The sequence below is a fragment of the Aquarana catesbeiana genome, linkage group LG01 (assembly GCF_042186555.1).
Source record: "Aquarana catesbeiana isolate 2022-GZ linkage group LG01, ASM4218655v1, whole genome shotgun sequence".
In the NCBI taxonomy this organism is placed as follows: Eukaryota; Metazoa; Chordata; class Amphibia; order Anura; family Ranidae; genus Aquarana; species Aquarana catesbeiana.
This window is the reverse complement of record NC_133324.1, coordinates 621,273,555-621,294,649: the sequence shown is the minus strand read 5'-3', so window position 1 is coordinate 621,294,649 and position 21,095 is coordinate 621,273,555. Positions and strand designations below refer to the sequence as shown.

The 21,095-nt window shown below is 41.9% G+C and overlaps 1 protein-coding gene across 1 annotated transcript in view; it reads right to left on the bottom strand.

Moving 5' to 3' along the window:
• The window catches only part of ADAMTS3 (ADAM metallopeptidase with thrombospondin type 1 motif 3), a 280,263-nt gene extending 269,859 nt beyond the window's left edge, over nt 1-10,404 (bottom strand). Inside the window, exons 1-2 of the mRNA XM_073600537.1 lie at nt 9,694-10,404; nt 7,892-7,919 (exon numbers count right to left, since the gene is read on the bottom strand). Of these exons, the coding sequence (XP_073456638.1) occupies nt 7,892-7,919; nt 9,694-9,756 (91 nt within the window). The 5' untranslated portion in view covers nt 9,757-10,404. The remainder of the gene's footprint in view (nt 1-7,891; nt 7,920-9,693) is intronic.
• Nucleotides 10,405-21,095: the final 10,691 nt, after the last annotated feature.

Sequence of the window (21,095 nt, the reverse complement as noted above, 5' to 3'; positions counted from 1 at the left end):
GGTGGACGTGCCCAGTAATCCAAACCTTCTGGAAGGAAGTCTTCGTGATTGCATCTAAAATATTTAAAAAAATAATACAACCAGATCCATATTTAACTTTACTTAATCTAAAACCGGAATGGTTAACACTCTCTCAATTCAAACTTATGATCCAACTAATAACGGCTGCAAAACAAACAGTGGCCAAGGCATGGCAATCTCCTACATTGGTACTAGCAGAAACAATTCACAGAATGAATAATACAATGTCCCATGCTAAGATGGTAGCCATCGATCAAAATCAAATTCCAAAATTTGAAAAACTTTGGCATCCTTGGATAAAACAACAGTTCCTGTCAAATTTCAATGACTCTGTCCTGTTGCCATGGTAACAAATTAAATGACTTACAGAGACACCCATTCTAAGGCTTCAAAGAGAACTAAAAAGAATAATAAACTGACGAGCGGGACAACCTTGTGGACCATACCTCTACCTTTCAACCCTTTTTCTTCTTTCTCTTTCCTTTTCTCCACCTTACGATTAAAGCTCATTATCAGAATTTATTTGACCTATATACACTCTACTTGTAAACAATATGTATAGCAGGTATAAATCATTTAAATACCTACAAAAGTAACTAAGGAAATGATATATATCTTTAATTTAGGTTTACGTGAACCCAATGTTTAATATTTGAAATTTCATGATATTTACCTATATAAACCCTACTGTAAAACAATGAGCTTACTTTATAGATCCTTGTAAACTTACTTTATGTATCTTTATGTATCTTTATAACATTGTATACTCAATAAACTTCTTTTGACAAGGAAAGGAGGGTTAGTGTTATGCCGTGTACACACGGTCGGAATTTCCAACAACAAATGTTCGATGTGAGCTTGTTGTCAGAAATTCCGACCGTGTGTAGGCTCCATCGGACATTTGTTGTCGGAATTTCCGACAACAAAAATTTGAGAGCTGGTTTTCAAATTTTCCTACAATAAAATGTGTTGTCGTAAATTCCGATGGTGTGTACACAATTCCGACTTACAAAATTCCACGCATGCTCGGAATCAAGCAGAAGTGCCGCACTGGCTATTGAACTTCATTTTTCTCGGCTCGTCGTATGTGTTGTACGTCACCGCATTCTTGACGTTCAGAATGTCCGACAACATTTGTGCGACCATGTGTATGCAAGACAAGTTTGAGCCAACATCCGTCGGAAATAAATCCAGAATTTTCTTGTCGGAATGTCCGATCGTGTGTACGTGGCATTAGAGTTACATGGAGGTATGTGAGAAGATTAGTGTTAGGGTTATAATGAGGAATACTATGAGGATTAATGTTTAGGTAGGGAGGATTAACATGATTGTTATAGAGCAGGTTCCAGGAAGAGTGAGTTTGAGGATGAGTTTTAGTGTTATAGGAAGGCTTAGTTTAAGGGTTACAGGGAGGTATAGTGTGAAGGCCAGTGTTGGGCTTGTGGGAAAGCATAGTATTAGGTCCGCAAGGAGGTTTAATGTGTGGGTTGCAGGGAGAGTTAGTTTTAGGTTTAATGTTAGAGTTAAAGGGAGGGATAGTGTTAAGGTTTCAGGGAAGGCTAGTGTGAGGGTTGGTGTTGGGATTACACTGAGGATTAGTGTGAAGCTTAGTGTTATATGGAGGAATCATTTGATAGTTATTGTTAGGATTACAGACACGGTTAGTGTTAGGGTTATTGAGAGAGTCAGTGCTTCCTGGACTTTTAGAGATTATAGGTAGGTAATATGAAGCTCACTGGTATTGTTAGGGAAAGATATGATTATTTTTGGGTTAATGTGAGAGTAGAGGTTTAAGGAATGGTTAGTATTGGGGTAAGTAAGAGATAATGTAAGGGTTACAGGGAGGGTTATTGTGAGGTTTGTGTAAGGGTTATTTAAAAAAAAAACATTAGAGGACAAAATTATTGGACTTTACATGCTAATATGTGGGCAAATATACAAACATACTGTATATGCTGGATGCATTATTTTCTAATTCAAAGAGAACCAAACTAAGTTGTTAGATTAAACCATGATTCTAGTTGTGTCACTATGGTATTGATTGTGTGTCTGCGGATGTTTCTGATTGCGTCACTTTGGCACTGATTGTGTTTCTGCAGACATGTTCCTAGTTGTGTCAGCAAGTACTGATTGCATCTTTACAGATATGTTTCTGTTTGTCATGCCTGTTATTTGGGCAAGTCTATTTTTTAATGCAGTTAAGAAATATTGGGGGAGAAGTAGTATCCAAAATGCATTTGGGGTTTGGGAAGTGGTGGTACAAGGTAGCCGGCCTAGAGATGAAAAATATAAATCCAGTCTTTGTTACCATGGTGCTATTCAGAGGGTATGTTGAGGTTGTAACGCTCTCTATGCACGTTACAATCTGGTTGTAAAATCTACTTTAGATTTACCAACAACTATGCAAGGGTCTGCCTGACTTGGCACAGAATAGTTGTTGAGCTCAGCTGGGTGCCATTGCATAGTTTTGGCCATTATCCAGTATAGCTGGTTTACATTTCCTTTCCAGTAATCCCAAACATTTCTGGGACACCTGGCTATCCTTCTGCAACTACCATACATAAAGCAGTCAGGCGGAAAGCAGACCTGTCATAAACCTGGTTGATTCCAGCTGAAGATAAGTAAAGGTTGCCTTTCACTGAAAACTGTATATCAAAATGACTAGTAGACCCGAGCAAATAGGTAGCTAAAGCTGCAACATATGTAGACCTTTCCTGCAATAGTTGGGTTTGTTTTAAAAAAAAAAAAAAAAAAACCTCAAGCTTGACTCCCTCCTGCCTTTTTGGGTAGTGGAGCCAGACATTAAATTATTGGGCCAAGGAGGCAGGACAGATGGATTCAAACATGAATAGCTCCAACAAAGCAGAATATGAATCAATGCTAATCTTGCCTTCTGAAAATGCTAGTTGCTCAGCTGTTTCAGCTGTTTTATTAGCTAGAATATTTTCAAAATAAGTGCATAATTCAGTTTTGACTTCACTGTTTGCAAACGGTTGTTGGGTCAAAGACTGAGGAAGTATTGAAGCCAGTCAGCCATTCAGGGCAAAATGACAGTGTTTGCACATACCCCACCTTGCAGGCATGTATACATATACAGCCATGCTCCATCCCCACTGAAACATCCTCACCTGTGAAAACTTTGGTGTCGAGTGTTGTCAGAGTTTAAGCTGGCCAAACACTGCTGAATTGCCTGAAATTAAAGTAGAATTATAGACAAAAACTTTTCCTTTTTCCTTTTTGGCTAAAATAAGTGAGGGTTATAACCCCTGTAAGGTTTAATGTGACCATCTTTGTCCCATTGGGGAGATTTACCTTAATTTCCCGTCCCTTAGCCAAAACACAAAGTGAGAGGAAATCCCTGCAAATTAAGGGAATCTCTTAGGGACCTTGAGGTCACCAGAACTAGTGTCCCCATTGGAGGATTTTCGCTCTATTACTTTTCTGGGGACAATCCAAAATGTGGGATTTTCTTTTACTTTCCTTTCAATGATAATGGTAAACAGGACAAATAGAGAGGGTCATTCTCCCTAACCGGGGCACAGACAGCAATAAAGCTGACAGGTCTTCCAATCCCTCTCCCCTCTATCCAAAACAAAAAAAAAGTTTTGCCTTTAGGTATACTTGAATGCTTGGGTGTTCCTACGAGCACTACCCAATGCAGAAAAGTCTATTCAAAATTAGACTGAGCCAGGTGGAATCTATCAGCTGAACATTGATTGCATCCTATCAGCAGCCAGCAGTGGGAATTCTTCTATCTGTGCGGTTTAGCATGGATGGGGGAATCAATAGATTTTCCCTTGTTCAGGCTGTGGGCCAGACATAATAAGAAATCTAGCTGTGTATGACTAGTTTTAAATGGGTAAATTATGTCATGGTACCCTCCCCCATATGACAGTGTTCAGGCCTGGTGATTGACCGCTGTTGGGGGGGGGGGGTGAGCTAGGTACAGATACTGTTACTTTATACGTAACGGGCTATCTGACAACATCTTCCTATGCGGAACTTCACCCTCCCAATCAACTTTATATCATTACTTTATATCATTTGCCTTGCCCCCCCTCCCCCCGATTCTAGAAAGAATACATTTTTCTTGGGGGGGGGGGTTGAATACGTTTCTTGGGGACCCCTCTCCACACTTCCTTATTTTTTGGCTTGGCAAGAATCAAAGTGGAGCTTCAGCTCCCACCAAAAAATGAAAAGTCAGCAGCTACAAATACTGTAGCTGCTGACTTTTACTATTAGCGCACGTACCTGTCCAGGGATCCCGTGGTGTCCTCACCCAAGCCAATTCTTAAATCGGCACTTGGGTGCGGGTGCTGCCAACTTGGGTAAGGGAAACCATCAGTGAAGCCTTGGGGCTTCACAGCTGGTTTCCTACTGCACATGCGCAGATCATACTGCACTTTCTCAATGGGCCGGCTGCAACGAGGGCTGAAATTTTGCTGTGCCATCTCAGCTAGAAGTGGGAGCGGGTACCTGTCAAAACCAGGGTGCCAAATGTAGCACTGGAGGGGAGGAGGAGGCAGAAAAGCAGAGCTTCCCCTTTTGGGTGGATATCCGCTTTAAGTGTACAGTGGTCACAGCCTCTTGGGATACCCACATCACAAGTCCCAGGATGCTGCAGGGTACTCTACGGTGCTTGCACCACACAGGCTCATCAAGGGGCCTGGCTGTCTATTTATATTTTTTCTGTTATCTCCCTGATGGTACAGAATAGCTCATGCACGCCACAACAGTGCCACTGCATAACACAGAAGAGAAAGCCGGCACCCCCTGGTGACAACAGAAGAAGATGGTGGTTTGGGACCAGATGTGCTGCGGCAAAGTGGCAGATCCCTAGGGAACAGCACTGGATCGCCAGGCATGTCAGTAAGCTTTATGTGCATAATTTGGCTATACAGGTAAGAGAGGAGGGGCAAAAAATAGTTATGGGGGGTGGAGTGAAGTTGAAATAGGTTTTCTCTTAGACAGCTGATAAAATATATGGATTAATGAGCACATTAAAGCAAAACAAGCCAAGAAACGTAAGTATCCCAGTGTGTCATATAAAAAAAAAATCGCAACAAGTGCTAAATCATACATTTGAAACCACAATGGATATTATGATGCAATTGTTTGAAAATTACACATCTACTATATACTGTATATAAATGTGTGCAACCTACATGTTCTGTTTTCTATTTCCATTTACAAGAAAAAGCAAAAAGATGACTAGATTCAAAAATATCTAGGAACTACTAGATACACACACTTAATGAAACAATGCCACCCAGTGGCAATATTTTAGTGGAAAATTGTTTAAGGCGTGCTTGACGTTTCCCGTCATGATATTCATACTCATTCATCAGCAGAAAGAACCATTCACAGACATTCCTGAGCCATCACTCCTCTAATATCACTCCTGGTTCTCCAATATTTCCTAGTAATTGCTGATATATTTCTAAGAAAAAGTATTCTGACACTGACTCAAAAGCTGTGTGATAAAAACATAAAATCATTGCTGCGAACAATGACTTTAGTGTCTGTCTACCCAAAACTAACATTTCACATTTTGGTGAAAGTTGAAGAATTATACTTCCACATAGTTTCCTGTATCTCTTAGAGACCCAGTTGGCAAGATCTCTACACACCTGTCACAACCATTAGGAAGGGGTCCCACTCTCCTAAAATGGGTGGGAACAGTAAAACTCTAAGTCTGTTACGAGCTTAGCAAGGAAAATACGCTGGGCAAATCTAATTTTTTAACTGCCCAAAAAGATATGACAGTTCCACAAACCCCACCATTTCTTTCTTGACAGACTGATCCTTTCCATGAAAACAAATCACACAACAATCTACAGATAACAGATGCCGAAAATGAACCTGGTGAAAGAAATTAAAAGACTTCCAGATGCACATTAAACAATGATCTAACGACTGCATTCCTTCTCTATCCAAGCTTATAGGTAACAAACCAACATGTCTTCCACCTATAAATACTGTATATTATGGCAGAATTGAAAGACTATTTAATGTTGTGGCACCTTCTGTAAGGGTATGGTCAGATGGCACCATGCTTGTTCAGTTATTGGCCAAACCTTTTTTTCCTTTCTTTTTTTATTGTAGACTATAAACTCATGAAACTGCATTTTGGACAGCCTATTAGCAGATGCTTGCTAGCTTGCTGTGCAAGGTAATGACATGTATTTTTTATTTTTGGATAGAGTAGGAAACTTATGTTAGGTTTGTAGTGCTGTCTGTGTCCACCAGGCGAGAATCGCCCCTCTTTTTGTCCTAGTTATTATTGTTTCAGGGACAGAAATTAATGGGAAATACAACGTTTCACAGTTGTCACCAGACCAGGTGATGAAGGGAAAATCACCCAATATTTCATTTGTCAAAGAAAGTTGGCTAAATATACACTTTAACACAGAGAGAAACGGAGATTGCCATTGTTGATCACCTTCTGAAACCTTTGTTTTCTGGCAATCTCTAGGTCTAAGCAATTATTATGCTTTGACCATTTAGGCAAAGCAATAGCTTTGCTTTACCCCCCTTATTCATGCCCAGTAGTACAGCATATACATGCTTTCCTTTGCTCCCATGCCGCTCTATTTAGCAATATAAGCCAAATGAAATACCAAGTACTTCCAGGTATGGAAAACCATACCCTAACTTGTAGTTCCCAGAGGGCTTTTCCTTTACTTCAGGCAGCTGAACAGGGCAGTGGGAAAATGAAAGTAAGGTGACCTGCTATAGGTAAGGCACTCAAAAAATACTGATGTTAATGGCCCATCATAATAGCCAGGCAACTCGCATTTCCAAATACAGAAGTCAGCAATGGCATCCTCTGCATTTCCCTTTCCTGCAGCTATGTTCAAACCTTTGTGCTTCCTTCTTTTTAATGTGTGTTTGGCACAAATGCATTGACGCACAAGTTTAACGCATTTTAATGCATCATGCATTTGTAATGCATCATGCATTTGTAATGTGGGTCAATAAAAAACTATTTAGGCTTGTTACCAAGGGCTGAAAATGCTTGCAAAACACATGATTTATGCATTACCATTGACTTCTGTGGGTCTCAAAATGCATGAAAGCAGACAAAAAGAAACTTTAAAAAGGTGTAGCAGTAGAGTGCACAGGTATGAATCGTCGTTATCTATTACATTGCCTTTTATAACCAATGCACTTTAGTGCATTCAAAAGTGACAGGTTACCACAACAATGTGTGAATGGCGCTTAGACTGGCTTAGACTGAGAGAAAATTTTCCAACAAGTTGGTTGTACACAAGTCGATTGATAGATACATTTATCGAAATTCAGCTGGTCCCTGCTGAACCGGACAAATTTAGTTCCATGTATGGCCGCCTTTAGCCTGGGTTCACACATATGCGAACATGCATGTCATTCACACCCACATTGCTGTGGCGACCACATGCGATGTCTGTGCAATGCGCGCATTGGTTTTGCACAAAAAAAGTGCAGGGAATTTTTTTATTCCCACATGGGAATGAGATCGCATGATTCCTGTCCGAATCCACAGTTCCCACTGCGTTCTGTGAACCGATCTGGGGGTGTCATTAACATTGTATTGAGACCCGCAATGGTTCGCAGAGGGCAGTGTGAACTGCCTGCGGGAGAGATGCGGAAACCGGCACTGGAATCGTGCTGGTTCCCGCATCACTATAGTGTGAACCCAGGCTCAAACATGTTTGGGTCTAGGTGTGAATGGAAATTTTAAAAAACAGTGCAATTCTTTCACTCTTTAGTATATAAGGAGTGCATTTTAATGACTGCATTTTATATATTTGTCTATAGCCTCTTAGGATATTTGCATTCCTTGTAGAAGAAATCAACAAATGTTCCACATGTCATCTAATGCTCTTACCTATTCGGGTGTTTCCTTCATTGCCAGCCTGAAAATAAAAGACAGACAGAGAACATTAGTTTTACTTAACTGTGTGGACAGTTCACGGTTAACAGTACACTGCATGCTCTGTGCTGAGCAGAAAACCAAAATTGCTTCAGGCAACTTTTAAGTTTACTGGTGGGTTTTTCCTAGCTCAATAAACATCTGTCTTACCACCTATAGTCCATGGGTTTTCATAATGTGTTTAACATAGATAGGTCAACCCAAGAAAGCTCAGCAATGACTACACTATTCAATAAATCACTGAGGCTGAGCCAACAAATCCAGTAGCCAAAGGCCTTAAAATTAATGAACTATTCCTGTGGGTGCTTCAGACCTCTGGTGGAAAAATCAATCACATCCTGTTAAATCATGAATACATTTTCTAACAGTGTAACTGGCTGAGAACAAAGCCAGATACCAAATGCACCAAACTTATTGTAACTTTTATCACGAATAGAACATTTGTACAATTTTTGGGGGGCTAAAGGGTCATCCTACCCAAAAGTTGTATTTTAGCTATAGGTGAAGCCTAGTGGTCAGCCCTAGCTTATTCTAAGTCTCGGAGCAAGATCTCCTTGCCGTAATACCCAATTCTGATCCTATCCCTCTAAAAGGTTTGTGTTCCCACCCATTTTTTTACATTCCAGCACCTCCAGTTACATTCTCTATAATGTAAAGCAAATAAAAGTCCAACCAGTAAAGTAGGAATATGTCCCCAGCAGGTGTGCAGACCTAAAAACTCTAGTACAGAGACCTCACCAGTGGAGTTCCCAAGAGTTTTAAGAAACTATCAGGTCAACTAAGTACCAAAAACTGAAATACCAGTTTTGAGTGGATCAAGCCTTTAAAAGAGAAATTAAGCCATTGTTGAAGGTATCGCATACAGCCTAATCTAGGGCAAAGAACTTCAGATCATGTGAAACTAAACTTGTCAGGTAGGGGGAGCCTGTAGTCTGGATCTGTCAAGTAGATTACGTCTTGGTACTGACACGTGTAGCAGCTACTCTCCGTTATACTTCAACATGATCATCCTGTGCTTATTTTTGCAGAGATCTCAATCATCTGCTAATAGATGAACGTACCCGAAGCAAACTTAATATTCAGAAGAATATACATACATTTTCATTGTGGCTGATTAACTGAAGTTTATGCAAAGAACAAACTGAGCTGTTACTCCTAATACCCAGATTTCAGGTCCTCTAATGGCACTGTGAAGTCATCAGTTGCTATGGGTGACATATCCATTTCTTTAAGGGCTTATGCAAATGAGCTTTGTTTTATAGCATCTGACTTGAATTTGGAGTACACCTTAATCACAAGCCTACAAATTTAAATTCACTTTAATAGTGTGGATGAACAATCTGTATTTATGTATTGAGATCCTTTCTTAAATTGTCAAAAGTTCCTCCACCACAAGCAAATGCAGCTTACACCTGTGACTAGAAGGTTAAGCTCTCAACTATGTTTGTTCGAGCACATGCATTCATGTAGCGAGACGTTGAAACGCAAAGACAGCATTCACAAAAAGGTACATTTACGTAAGTCCTAATCCAATTTTTAAACAGCCTTAGTTATGCTACTTTTGAAACTTATCATTGAAACATCAGTACTATATTTATAAAATATATAATTGTTATATGTGTCAAACACACAAGTCTTTGGCTTAAATAGTCCAATATGTCAAATCATCAGCAAAATGTGATTCAATATAATCAATAATGTTAAAAAAGCAGCACAAAATTAAACAAATAAAAACTTCAAACTGAAATTTCACTTACCTGTTCAGCTGAAGTCTTGCAGTCTATCAGTGCTACTATAAACCAAAGTGACAGAAGAACCATCACGAGTCCGGTAATGTCTACAGCTAATCCTCCACAAAAGTGTGTTCACACACAAAAATAAAAAATAAAAGGAACAACGCTTTAAGGAATAGATCTAAAGAGAATTCATCAGGAGCACATCTGAATGAATCAATGTACTTCTTCTCTTATTCTTGCTTGCTTCTGCACTCAGGTCCCTGAGGACCAGTCTCTAGGTTGGGACTTTTGAATGGGAGTGTCGTGGGGTACTTCTAAAGCAGGTCCTGAGAAGTAGACAAGACTTGTCAAATGAAAAAGAATCAATACTAAGAAATGGGGTCCTTAAGCAGGAAGTTTTTTTTCCAGTCTGGTGTTACTTTAATAGGTGAGAAGAGCTTAAAGTTGAACTAGCCCTTTAGATCAGACAGCGAGGAAGGCAGGCAGTCAGAACTTTTCAGCCTGCTTTTTTGGAATATGTGCCCCAATTGAAAGTTAAAACTCTCTGCCCGTGATAACTAAAGGAGGTATATAAAAAGGTGTTTACTAACTGTAAACTTTCCAGTTAAAGCAGCAACTAAAAGGAGATCTATATGTAAAAGTGCAAAAGAAAGCAAAGCCTGCAAGAGGAAGAGGAGGAGGGAGAGGGAGAGAGTCAATGTGTGACTCTATTGCTCAGAGAGCTGTCTGCTTTCCCCCTGCAGCCTCCCAAAGATCTAATACGGGCCTGGCAGACACCTCCCCCAGAACACGTCAACCTCCCCCCTCCTTCTCCTGTGTGAAACAATCCACAGATGCAAATCATCAACTAACTGCTGGGATACAGTGGATTCTTACAGAACACAACTTTCATGATCTCTTGGAAATGACAGTACGAAAATGACGCTGGCACCAGTTAGCCCTGATTTTAAATATATCAGCAAATGATTGTGTGACTGCGTCTGACTTTACTGATTTAACCACTTAAGGACCAGAAGATTTTCCCCCTTCATGACCAGGCCATTTTTTGAGATACAGCACTGCGTCATTTGAACTGACAATTGCGCTGGCGTTGCGACGTTGTACCCAAACAAAATTGACGGTGTTTATATTTTTTTTTACTTTTTGCTACAACAAATATCCAAAAAAAAAATCTTAATCAATTTAGGCCAATATGTATTCTTCTACATATTTTTGGTTAAAAAAATCCCAATAAGCGAATATTGATTGGTTTGCGCAAAAGTTATAGCGTCTACAAATAGGGGATAGATTTATGCCATTTTTATTAATAATTTTTTTTTTTTTACTAGTAATGGCGGTGATCATTGATTTTCAACAAGACTGCGACATTGCGGCAGACAGATTAGACACTTTTGACACTTTTTTGGGACCAGTGAAATTTAGACTCCATTCACACCTATGCGAATTAGGTGTGGCTTACACAGCATCCAATTAGCAGGACATTTTAAAAGGCATTCATTTGAATGCATCTGGTTCACATATGTGCGTTGCATTCGCACTGCGCATTGCCCAAAAAAGTGTGCGTTTTCTGGGCATTGGGGTGCGAATTGCAAGCACATTATCTTCTATGGGAACACATCTGATTCGCAGATGCATTCCGTTCTGAACACGAATTCTCTCCTTCTCCTCACTACACCTCCCCCCTCTCCTCCCCCCTCTCCCTGCTCTGCAGCTACAATGGAGAGGAACCGCTGAATAGCTGTTTTTTCTCTTCGCAGAGAAAACGGAGCTGGAATTCGCACCGCACATGTGTGAACCCAGCCTTCTACAGCGATCAGTGCTATAAAAATGCACTGATTACTGTATAAATGGCACTGGCAGGGAAGGGGTTAACACTATTGGTGATCAAGGGGTTAAATGTGTTTCCTGGAAGGTGTTTCTAACTGTGGGGGGGAGGTGACTGACTGGGAGTACAGTACAAAATATTTTACAGCGCACACATACAAGAATGACATTTCCTGCAGGGCTAGTTAAAAACACCTGAACACCTGAACACATTCAAAAAATACGGGGGTTTGGTCACACTATATGGTCATATAGTGCTAAGCCCACTTACTGCGACAAAGTACCCCGAATTAGTGGGTCCTACACTAGTAATAGAATGGAAGATCCTTTGTCTCAACCATGGGAGCTGAACTCCTCTATGTGGGAGAACTGAAAGGGATACATCCTAATCACTGGTGGCCACTAAATAGGAGGTAATGAGGAGGGGGAGGGGTGCTCCAGCACAAAAACCTGGTCAGGGCCTATTACAACATACAAGTACATATTTGGGGGGCACACCATACAATGCATTTAAATTCAAGATGGTGCTGCTGTAAGACCTATAAACAGTACAAAATATTTTACAGCGCACACATACAAGAATTACATTTCCTGCAGGGCTAGTTAAAAACACCTGAACACCTGAACATATTCAAAAAATACGGGGGTTTGGTCACACTATATGGTCATATAGTGCTAAGCCCACTTACTGCGACAAAGTACCCCGAATTAGTGGGTCCTACACTAGTAATAGAATGGAAGATCCTCTGTCTCAACCATGGGAAATGTCATTCTTGTATGTGTGCGCTGTAAAATATTTTGTACTGTTTATAGGTCTTACAGCAGCACCATCTTGAATTTAAATGCATTGTATGGTGTGCCCCCCAAATATGTACTTGTATGACTGGGAGTACAGAGAGATCGCTGTTCCTAATCACTAGGAACAGACAATCACTCTGTACGTCCCGGTCAGAACGGGAATCTTGAGAAAAGGGGGGACTTATGGGACTTTAAATGAAGCATTTAAGGTCTCATAAGTCCCCCTTATCTCAATATATTAAGGATGGAGGCATGTAAACCTATCCATTCATTGCCTCATATAAAGTCCCACCCTTGTTTCCCCCTGTTTCAGAACGGGGATCTGTTTGTGTACATTGACAGATCCCCGTTCTGGCTCTCTGCGGAGCAATCGCAGGTGGCCGGCGGACATCTCGGCCACGTGCATCAGCTCCCCCCGCTGTCCTGCTATAGCTATAAAACAGACCGACGTACAGCTAAGGTGATTTGAGGGAACGAGCCAACCGGCCGCAATATAAGGATGGCGGCTGGTCGGCAAGTGGTTAAAGTCGGGTCAAAATAAAATCTACGCTAATCTTCTCATTGATCCATCATCTTAGTGGAGAGACTTGTATTATTCTTTCTTTTGACATACTGTAATGAGGGGAAATTTACTGAAAAATACCTGGATAAAAGACTGCGGAAAATTACTGAAAATAATGCACACAGAATCTGGTACAGCTGTGCATAATAACCAATCAGATTCTAACTTCAGCTTGTTCAGTTAAAGGGGTTGTAATGGTTCAGGGTTTTTAAAAAACAAAAAACAAACATGTCATACTTACCTCTGTTGTGCAGTTGATTTTGGACAGAGTGGCCCCGATCCTCCTCTTCTGGAGTCCCTCAGCAGCGCTCCTGGCTCCTCCTCTACTAGAGTGCTCTCCTTTGTGGACACGCATGTGGGCGTGCTCCTGTGTCCTGCTACTGCATCTATTGACACACAAAGTAGGACTCGGCCCCTTCCCCTGGCACCCGCGTCATTAGATTTGATTAACAGCAGTGGGAGCCAATGGCTGCGCTGCTATCAATCTATCCAATCAGGACACAAGACACTGGCCGGAGCTGCTCGTTCCCGTCGTGGGAAACCCAGGGCTCAGGTAAGTATAACGGGGCCCTGCTGAGTGACAGAAGGTTTTTCACCTTAATGCATAGAATGCATTAAGGTGAAAAAACACAAGGGTTTACAACCAATTTAAGTTTTGACAATAAAACCTGGAAGTTGATTGGTTACTATGCACAGCTGCAGCAGATTCTGTATGCACCAGTCTTAGTAAATCTCCCCGAACAAGGGATGGGCAGGAGGGATGGCTGCCCTGGGCACTGTGGTATCATGTGAGGTGGGGGGACACCACAAGGAGATTAGAGGGGGGATTTGTGTTGAACAGGGGAATTGGGGGGTGTAATTGTTCTAGGAGGGCAAATATAGGGAGGTGTACCAGATGTTGTGATTTGGGGTGGGGGCATGGGGGAAGAGGATTTGTGCTAGGAGGGGGGATTTGGGAATTTTGTGCTATAAATGTAAAATGGTAGAGGGGAAATATTTTTTTTGGGGGGGGGGATTTGTGGTAGTGGGGATGATTGTAGGGTATTTCTGCTAGGAGGGGAAATTTGTGGGGGGGATTTGTGCTAGATTGGGAGATTGGAGGAGGGGACTTCCCGCTGGAAGGGGGATTTGGAGTGGTAGAGGATTTGTGCTAGGAGGGGGAAATGTTTTTTAGGGGGTGGGATTTGTGCTGGGGGCATATGGGGAGAGAGAGGATATGAGTTGGTGGGGGTGGGGGGGGCAGAGAATTGTGCTGGGAGGAGGGGGAATTTATTCTTAGGGGGTTAGCATGTAGACTAGTTCTCGATTTTTTTTTGAAAGAGGGCATTTTCACAGACACATTAGGTTCATACATCTTGGGGGTGGCACAATTTGGCATGTTTACCCTGGGCTCTAGATTATTTTGTCCTGGCACTGCCGCCAATCAATGCATCTTTCACATGTTCCATGCTGAAACCCACAGTCTTTTCTGTCTTTTGATGGGACTGTCGCTCTTAGGAAGAAAATGCTTCTCTTGTTCCTCTTGTTTTCTACTCAGTTGATGCTTATTTTGGTCTGATATACAGACTGCTATGAATGCGTGATCTATAGATATGCTATTTAAAGACTAACTGCAACTAAAGTTTTATAGTTGGGGTGGAGAAGGTTACAACTTCTGCACGTTTTTTTATTCCTGTGACTCTTTTATGTAAATTTATTTTCAATTGCTGTCCCTGTGACAACAAGCAATTGGGTGCACAGGTATCGCCAGGACAGGAAGACACAGACAGTGCTATCAAACCATGTGGATTTCTAATTTCCCCCCTAGCCAATGCTATGAAAAAATCATGGCTGGGTTTTAACCAGATAAGGTATTATTCTGTACTAAATGCTTCCTCCAACCTCAAAATGATTTTATTTGTCGTTTTTAAGTTCTAGTATAAAAAAAAAGAATGGAATAAACGTGACTATTCTGGCATAAACGCATTATGTTCCACATAACTGGATACTTGATAGGGATGGGTCATTTGCCAACATACTGTGTGCTTATAGATTTCCCTGTTTGCCATCTTAAAACTGTATTAAACCCAAAATCAAAAATATAATATACTGTAGCTTATTAATCATTAGATGTGGTAGCTCCATTAGTTTCCCTCTGTTTTCATCTGGTGATCTGACAAGAAACACACCTTCTGTATTAAGACTAGGGATGAGCTGAACACCCCCGCTCGGTCCGCACCAGAACATGCGAACAGACCAAAAATTTGTGCGAACATGTGAACACCGTTAAAGTCTATGGGACACACATGTGAAAAATCCAAATTGTTCATTTTAAAGGCTTATATACAAGTTATTGCCATGAAAAGTGTTTGGGGACCCGGGTGCTGCCCCAGGGGACATATATCAATGCAAAAAAAAAGTTTTTAAAATGCTAGTTTTAAAAGTGAAACAATAAAAATGAAATATTACTTTAAATATCGTGCCTGGGGAGTCCCCTTAGTCTGCCTGTAAAGTGGCACATCTGTCTCATGTGTTTTACTATGCCGCAGCAAAATTACATTTCTAAAGGAAAAAATGTCATTCAAAATTGCTTGCGGCTGTAATGTATTGCCGGATCCCGGCAATATAAATAAAAATACAAGGTAAAAATTGGCGTGAGTCCCCCCCCCCCAGTCCATACCAGGCCCTTCAGGTCTGGTATGGATATTAAGAGGAACTCCACGCTAAAATGTTTTTTAAAAACAGCATGGGGTCCCCCCAAAATCCATACCAGGCCCTTCAGGTCTGGTATGGATTTTAAGGGGAACTCCACGCCAAAATAAAAAAAATGGCGTGCCCCCCCCAAATCCATACCAGACCCTCATCTGAGCAAGCAGCCTGGCAGGCCAGGAAAGGGGGGAGAGCTTGTCCCCCCTCCTGAACCATACCAGGCCGCTTGCTCTCAACATGGGGAGGGTGCTTTGTGGTCGCTCCAAACCAACTTGTCCCCATATTGATAGGGACAAGGGCCTCGTCCCCACAACCCTCGCCATTGGTTGTGGCGGTCTGCGGACATGGGGCTTATCGGAATCTGGAATACATCGTACCCCTACCCATTCACCAAAAAAAGTGTCAAACAGTAAAAACCATAATACACAGTTTTTGACAATTCCTTTATTTAAAAAAAAAAAATAAGGGTCCCGCGATGTCCATTCATCTCCAATCACGGCGCTGACGGACCCGAAAAATAAATAACCACATGCCGAACAGCTGCCACAGTTGTACTGCGGCAAGAATGGCACGGCTGGGCTAAACGACGTTATGTAATGTCGCTTCGCCTTGTGGCCACTAGGGGGCGCGTGTGCGCCGCCAGAGGCGCACGCTCGTCCCCCGAACCGATGCGAGTGGTCTCGATCACCACCGGGCTCTCGTGATCTCTCGGGGCACACGGAGAACCGGGATCTGTGTGTGTAAACACACAGTTTCCGGTTCTCTGAGGGGGGAACTGACAGATCCTCTGTTCATACAGAGTATGATCAAATACCACTAAAAGAAAGCTCTATTTGTGGGGGAAAAAGGACGTCGATTTTGTTTGGGAGCCACGTCGTATGACCGCGCAATTGTCAGTTAAAGTGATGCAGTGCCAAATCGCAAAAAGTGCACTGGTCTTTGGCCAGCCAAATGATCCGGGGCTGAAGCAGTTAATATGGTGATTTTTTTTTCCGTTCAGCCTGCTGGACGAAACAAAAAAAAACTTCTCGTGTGTGTACCAGGGCTTAGAGTGCTTACAGTACACTCTGGATGAAAGAGCACAGGGGGCAGATTTGAACAGCAGCATTGTCAGTCTGGTGGAAGGGGAATGTTAGATGTACAAGGAATAAGGTAAATATGGAGCGATAAATAAGTAGATAGTGGAGTGTAATCAGGAGTAGTGAAGAAGAAAAATAAAAAGTCCAATAGTCCAACAAGTGTCCTAAAGAGAAAAGTCCATATGGTACTGAATCCAGACCAATGGGATAGGTTCTGACCAGCATAAGTGTCAGCAGCAAGTTGTTCCATTATGGAATTATGGAAGAATATGGAAGAGTATTAGTAAATGGAATGTATTTCGATATCCTTGTTCAAACCCCCTGGTCTCAAGCTGTCTTTGGTGTATATCCAGAAAGTCTCCCTCTCGCAGAGGCGCTTAATGCACTCTGCTTGAGGGAGGCTCCCGGGGACAGACTCCACAACCCAGACCTGTAGGCCACTAGTGAAGCCTTGGTAGAACTCATTAAAGTGTCTAGGAATGGTGAGTTCGCTACCCTCTTCAATTGAGCATCTGTGCTCTCCAAACCTCTTTCGTAGGGTTCGGGTAGTATGGCCTACGTATAATAGGCCACAGGGGCAAGATAAACAATACACGATAAATTCAGATGAACAGTTGTAAAATTTGTAATCTCAACCACGCCCCCTGTCCGTCATGGCTGATGTGCTTGCTGTGCTGATCTCTTCCAGGCCCGGAGCTTCGGGTACCCCCAGAGCGGCCGGGACTGATCACCCCTGCCCAGCTGGACAGAATGAAATCCCCACTGATTTGAAATGCACAAATACCTGCTTACTTCTACTCAAATGTGAGCTGAACATGATCAAATAAACTTGATGGTTCTAACTAAAATACTACACTCAGTGTGGCGCCACTCTCTCTTCCTCTCTCATTGCATAGAGTGTTTGATGTACTAGCCGATTTAGATACACTAACAAATTGAAGCCAAACTCCAGCTAATACTAGTCATTGCAAACTTTTTTTCCCTTTTTGGGATTAGGGTTTACATAAATAAATACATAAATAACATTGATCATTGTAAGCACCCCTGTCAGTATTGAATGGTTTGTCTCATCCCTGTAACTGATACATCTGCAAGAGAGCTTGTTCTTTTGAAAAACACCAGACTTACCGGCCAGATCACCAGATGAAAATAGAAGAAGGAAAAACTAAAAAAGTAAACTAATGCAGCCATCACATCTAAGAATTAGTATTCTGCAATAGAATACCTTTTTACTTTGGGCTTTAATAATGCTTTAAGCTGGCTATACACTTGTAGAACCTAGTTAGAAATGTTTTGCTTTAAGAATGTTTGTTTGAATTTCTAATCATTAGTGGGGTCAAATCAGTGTTTGTTTTTGACTCCAATGACAAGACAATTCAAAGGAGCAGAATGGAAAAATTTTCTCTAATGAGCAAATTTCTAACAGTGAATGTGGCTTTAGTTCGACAAAGTCCATTAATTTGAAAAATGAATGTTAAACGCAAGAAAACTGATTTTTAGATGCTTTCGAACAATATTCATTCAGTCTTCAAATGTACAAAGAATTTTGTATCAACATTCGAAAACTTATAAGTGTATATCCAGGTTTAGAAAGCTGTAAAGCAGGGCAATGGTGCTGTAATGAAAAGCTTTATGTGGGGTTTGTAAAACCGGCTAAAGATTTTAAAGGGGTTGTAAAGGTGTTTTTTTTTTTTTTTAAAAATAACAAACATGTCATACTTACCTTCACTGTGCAGCTCGTTCTGCACAGAGTGGCCCCGAACCTGGTCTTCTGGGGTCCCTCGGCGGCTGTCTCAGCTCCTCCCCGCAAGCATTTACCACCTTCATGCGAGCTCTCTCGCACGGTGGTGAGTGCTTGCGGGCGCGCTCCCGTGATACAGCCGGCGGCTATAGCCGCTCGCTGTATCACTCGGCCCCGCCCCCCGGCGCGCCGCGTCATCGGATGTGATTGACAGCAGCGCGAGCCAATGGCTGCGCTGCTTTCAATCCATCCACTGCAGCCAATCAGCGGCCAGGGTGAGCGGAGGAACAGATGTCGGGAACGCGAAGCTGACTTTCGAGGCGTCAGGTAAGTAAAACGGGGGGGCTGGGGGCGGCGGTTCTGTCAGAAGTTTTTTCACCTTAATGCATAGAATGCATTAAGGTGAAAAAACTTTTACCTTTACAACCCCTTTAAAGGACCATCAGTTGCAGGTGTCAAGTGAATGCCACCAGGCTAAATATTCTTCAGAACTCCTTAAGCTTTCTATAAACTTGCATGCCTCACTCCAACAAATGTGTAAGTTTCTAACGGAGGGGGTGGGGGGGGGGGCAGGAAGCAGTTAGTTGCCTGATCCAGCTAAAAATGGCTACCGAAACTGATGCTGCAGTTGTTTTATAAAAATGCAGACATGAAAAGCTTTTTTGCCTGATCCTTACCTTTTATTAAATAAATGTAGCGCTAAATCAACTTGTATAAGTAATAAATGTGCACGTGCATATAATGTCCCAAATAATGCCGTGTGGCTGTCAACACAAAAGTCCACAATCAGGGTAAATGAACCATGGGGCAATACATGCAACTTCTCAACGATGTACTCAGAAGTCTTCAAGGTAAGTAGAAAGATGGAATACGCTTACCAGCTGTGTTGGATTCTATTGCCATAAGCATAGAATCAGTAAGACTGTGCCACCAAGGGCAGAAACATGAGGTGATGGAGGCAAGGGTAGAGCCTCTATGGTGGAGGCAAGGGTAGAGCCTCTCTCGGCTATGGATGTCCCTTCTGGTCCACTAGAACTGGGTCAAAGATGATTTCCACAGATCAATAGTTCATTTGCCATTAGCGATGATATCAGTGCCATCCTTACCTTTCCTTACCTTTAACTGAACAAATTCTGAAAATCATTGTTTTCATAATAACACAGTCAAGTCCCAAGGCATTTTTTCTCTCCAACCTGACTAGTGGTACCCTATGATGTGTAAGTGAAAGGTTTGATCCTTCTTCATGAATAGGTCCAAGTTGTTCAGCTTGTGTCTGTTACAAGGCACTACAGAGTTGGATATAAAAGCTGTGCCAAATCTCTGAGGCAATACCAGCTAGGGTATTGTTCTACATTAAACGTTTCCTCCAACCTCTAAATTATTTTATTTGTTGTTTCCAAGTTGTAAGTGCAAGGCAGCGTTTCCTATGCGCTGCTAAGTTCTCATTATCACTTATTAGCCAACTCAATAGATGACCAAATTAACATCCGTTGGCATGGACCATAGGGCGAGTACATGGATTGAAAACTGGCTACAAGGGCAAGTTCAGAGGGTGGTGATAAATGGGGAGTACTCAGAATGGTCAGGGGTGGGTAGTGGGGTTCCCCAGGGTTCTGTGCTGGGACCAATCCTTTTTAATTTGTTCATAAACGACCTGTAGGATGGGATAAAAAGTTCAATCTCTGTATTTGCAGACGATACTAAGCTAAGCAGGGCAATAACTTCTCCGCAGGATGTGGAAACCTTGCAAGAAGATCTGAACAAATGAATGGGGAGGGCAACTACATGGCAAATGAGGTTTAATGTAGAAAAATGTAAAATAATGCATTTAGTTGGCGATAAAATAGGAATGCAATCTATACACTGGGGGGAGAACCTCTGGGGGAATCTAGGATGGAAAAGGACCCAGGGGTAGATGATAGGCTCAGCAATGGCATGCAATGCTAAGCTGCTGCTAACAAAGCAAACAGAATATTGGCATTCATTAAAAAGGGGAAAATTCCAGAGATAAAACGATAATTCTCCCTCTGTAAAAGACTCTGGTCCGGCCGCACCTAGAGTATGCTGTCCAGTTCTGGGCACCAGTCCTCAGGAAGGATGTACTGGAAATGGAGCGAGTACAAAGAAGGGCAACAAAGCTAATAAAGGGTCTGGAGGATATTAGTTATGAGGAAAAGTTGCAAGCACTGAACTTATTCTCTCTGGAGAAGAGACGCTTGAGAGGGGATATGGTTTCAATTTACAAATACCATACTGGTGACCCCACAATAGGGATAACATTTTTTCATGGAAGGGAGTCTAACAAAACACGTGGCCACTGATTAAAATTAGAAGAAAAGAGGTTAAACCTTAAACTACGTAGAGGGTTCTTTACTGTAAGGGCGGCAAGGTTGTGGAATTCCCTTCCACAGGCGGTGGTCTCAGCTGGGAGCATTGATAGTTTAAAAAAACTATTAGATAAGCACCTGAACGACCACAACATACAGGGATATACAATGTAATACTGACATATAATCACATACATAGGTTGGACTTGATGGACTTGTGTCTTTTTTTCAAAGGTAATAGGTGATATTACGTAACTATGTAACTATGTAGCATAAATTATGCTTTATAGCAGTCCATATATTGTCACACTGAATGTCGGGCGACATCGGCCGATTCAATAAAAAACAGCCGACATTCGGCCCTTGTGTATGGCAGCCGGTCTGACAGAAGCTGGCTGTTGTTT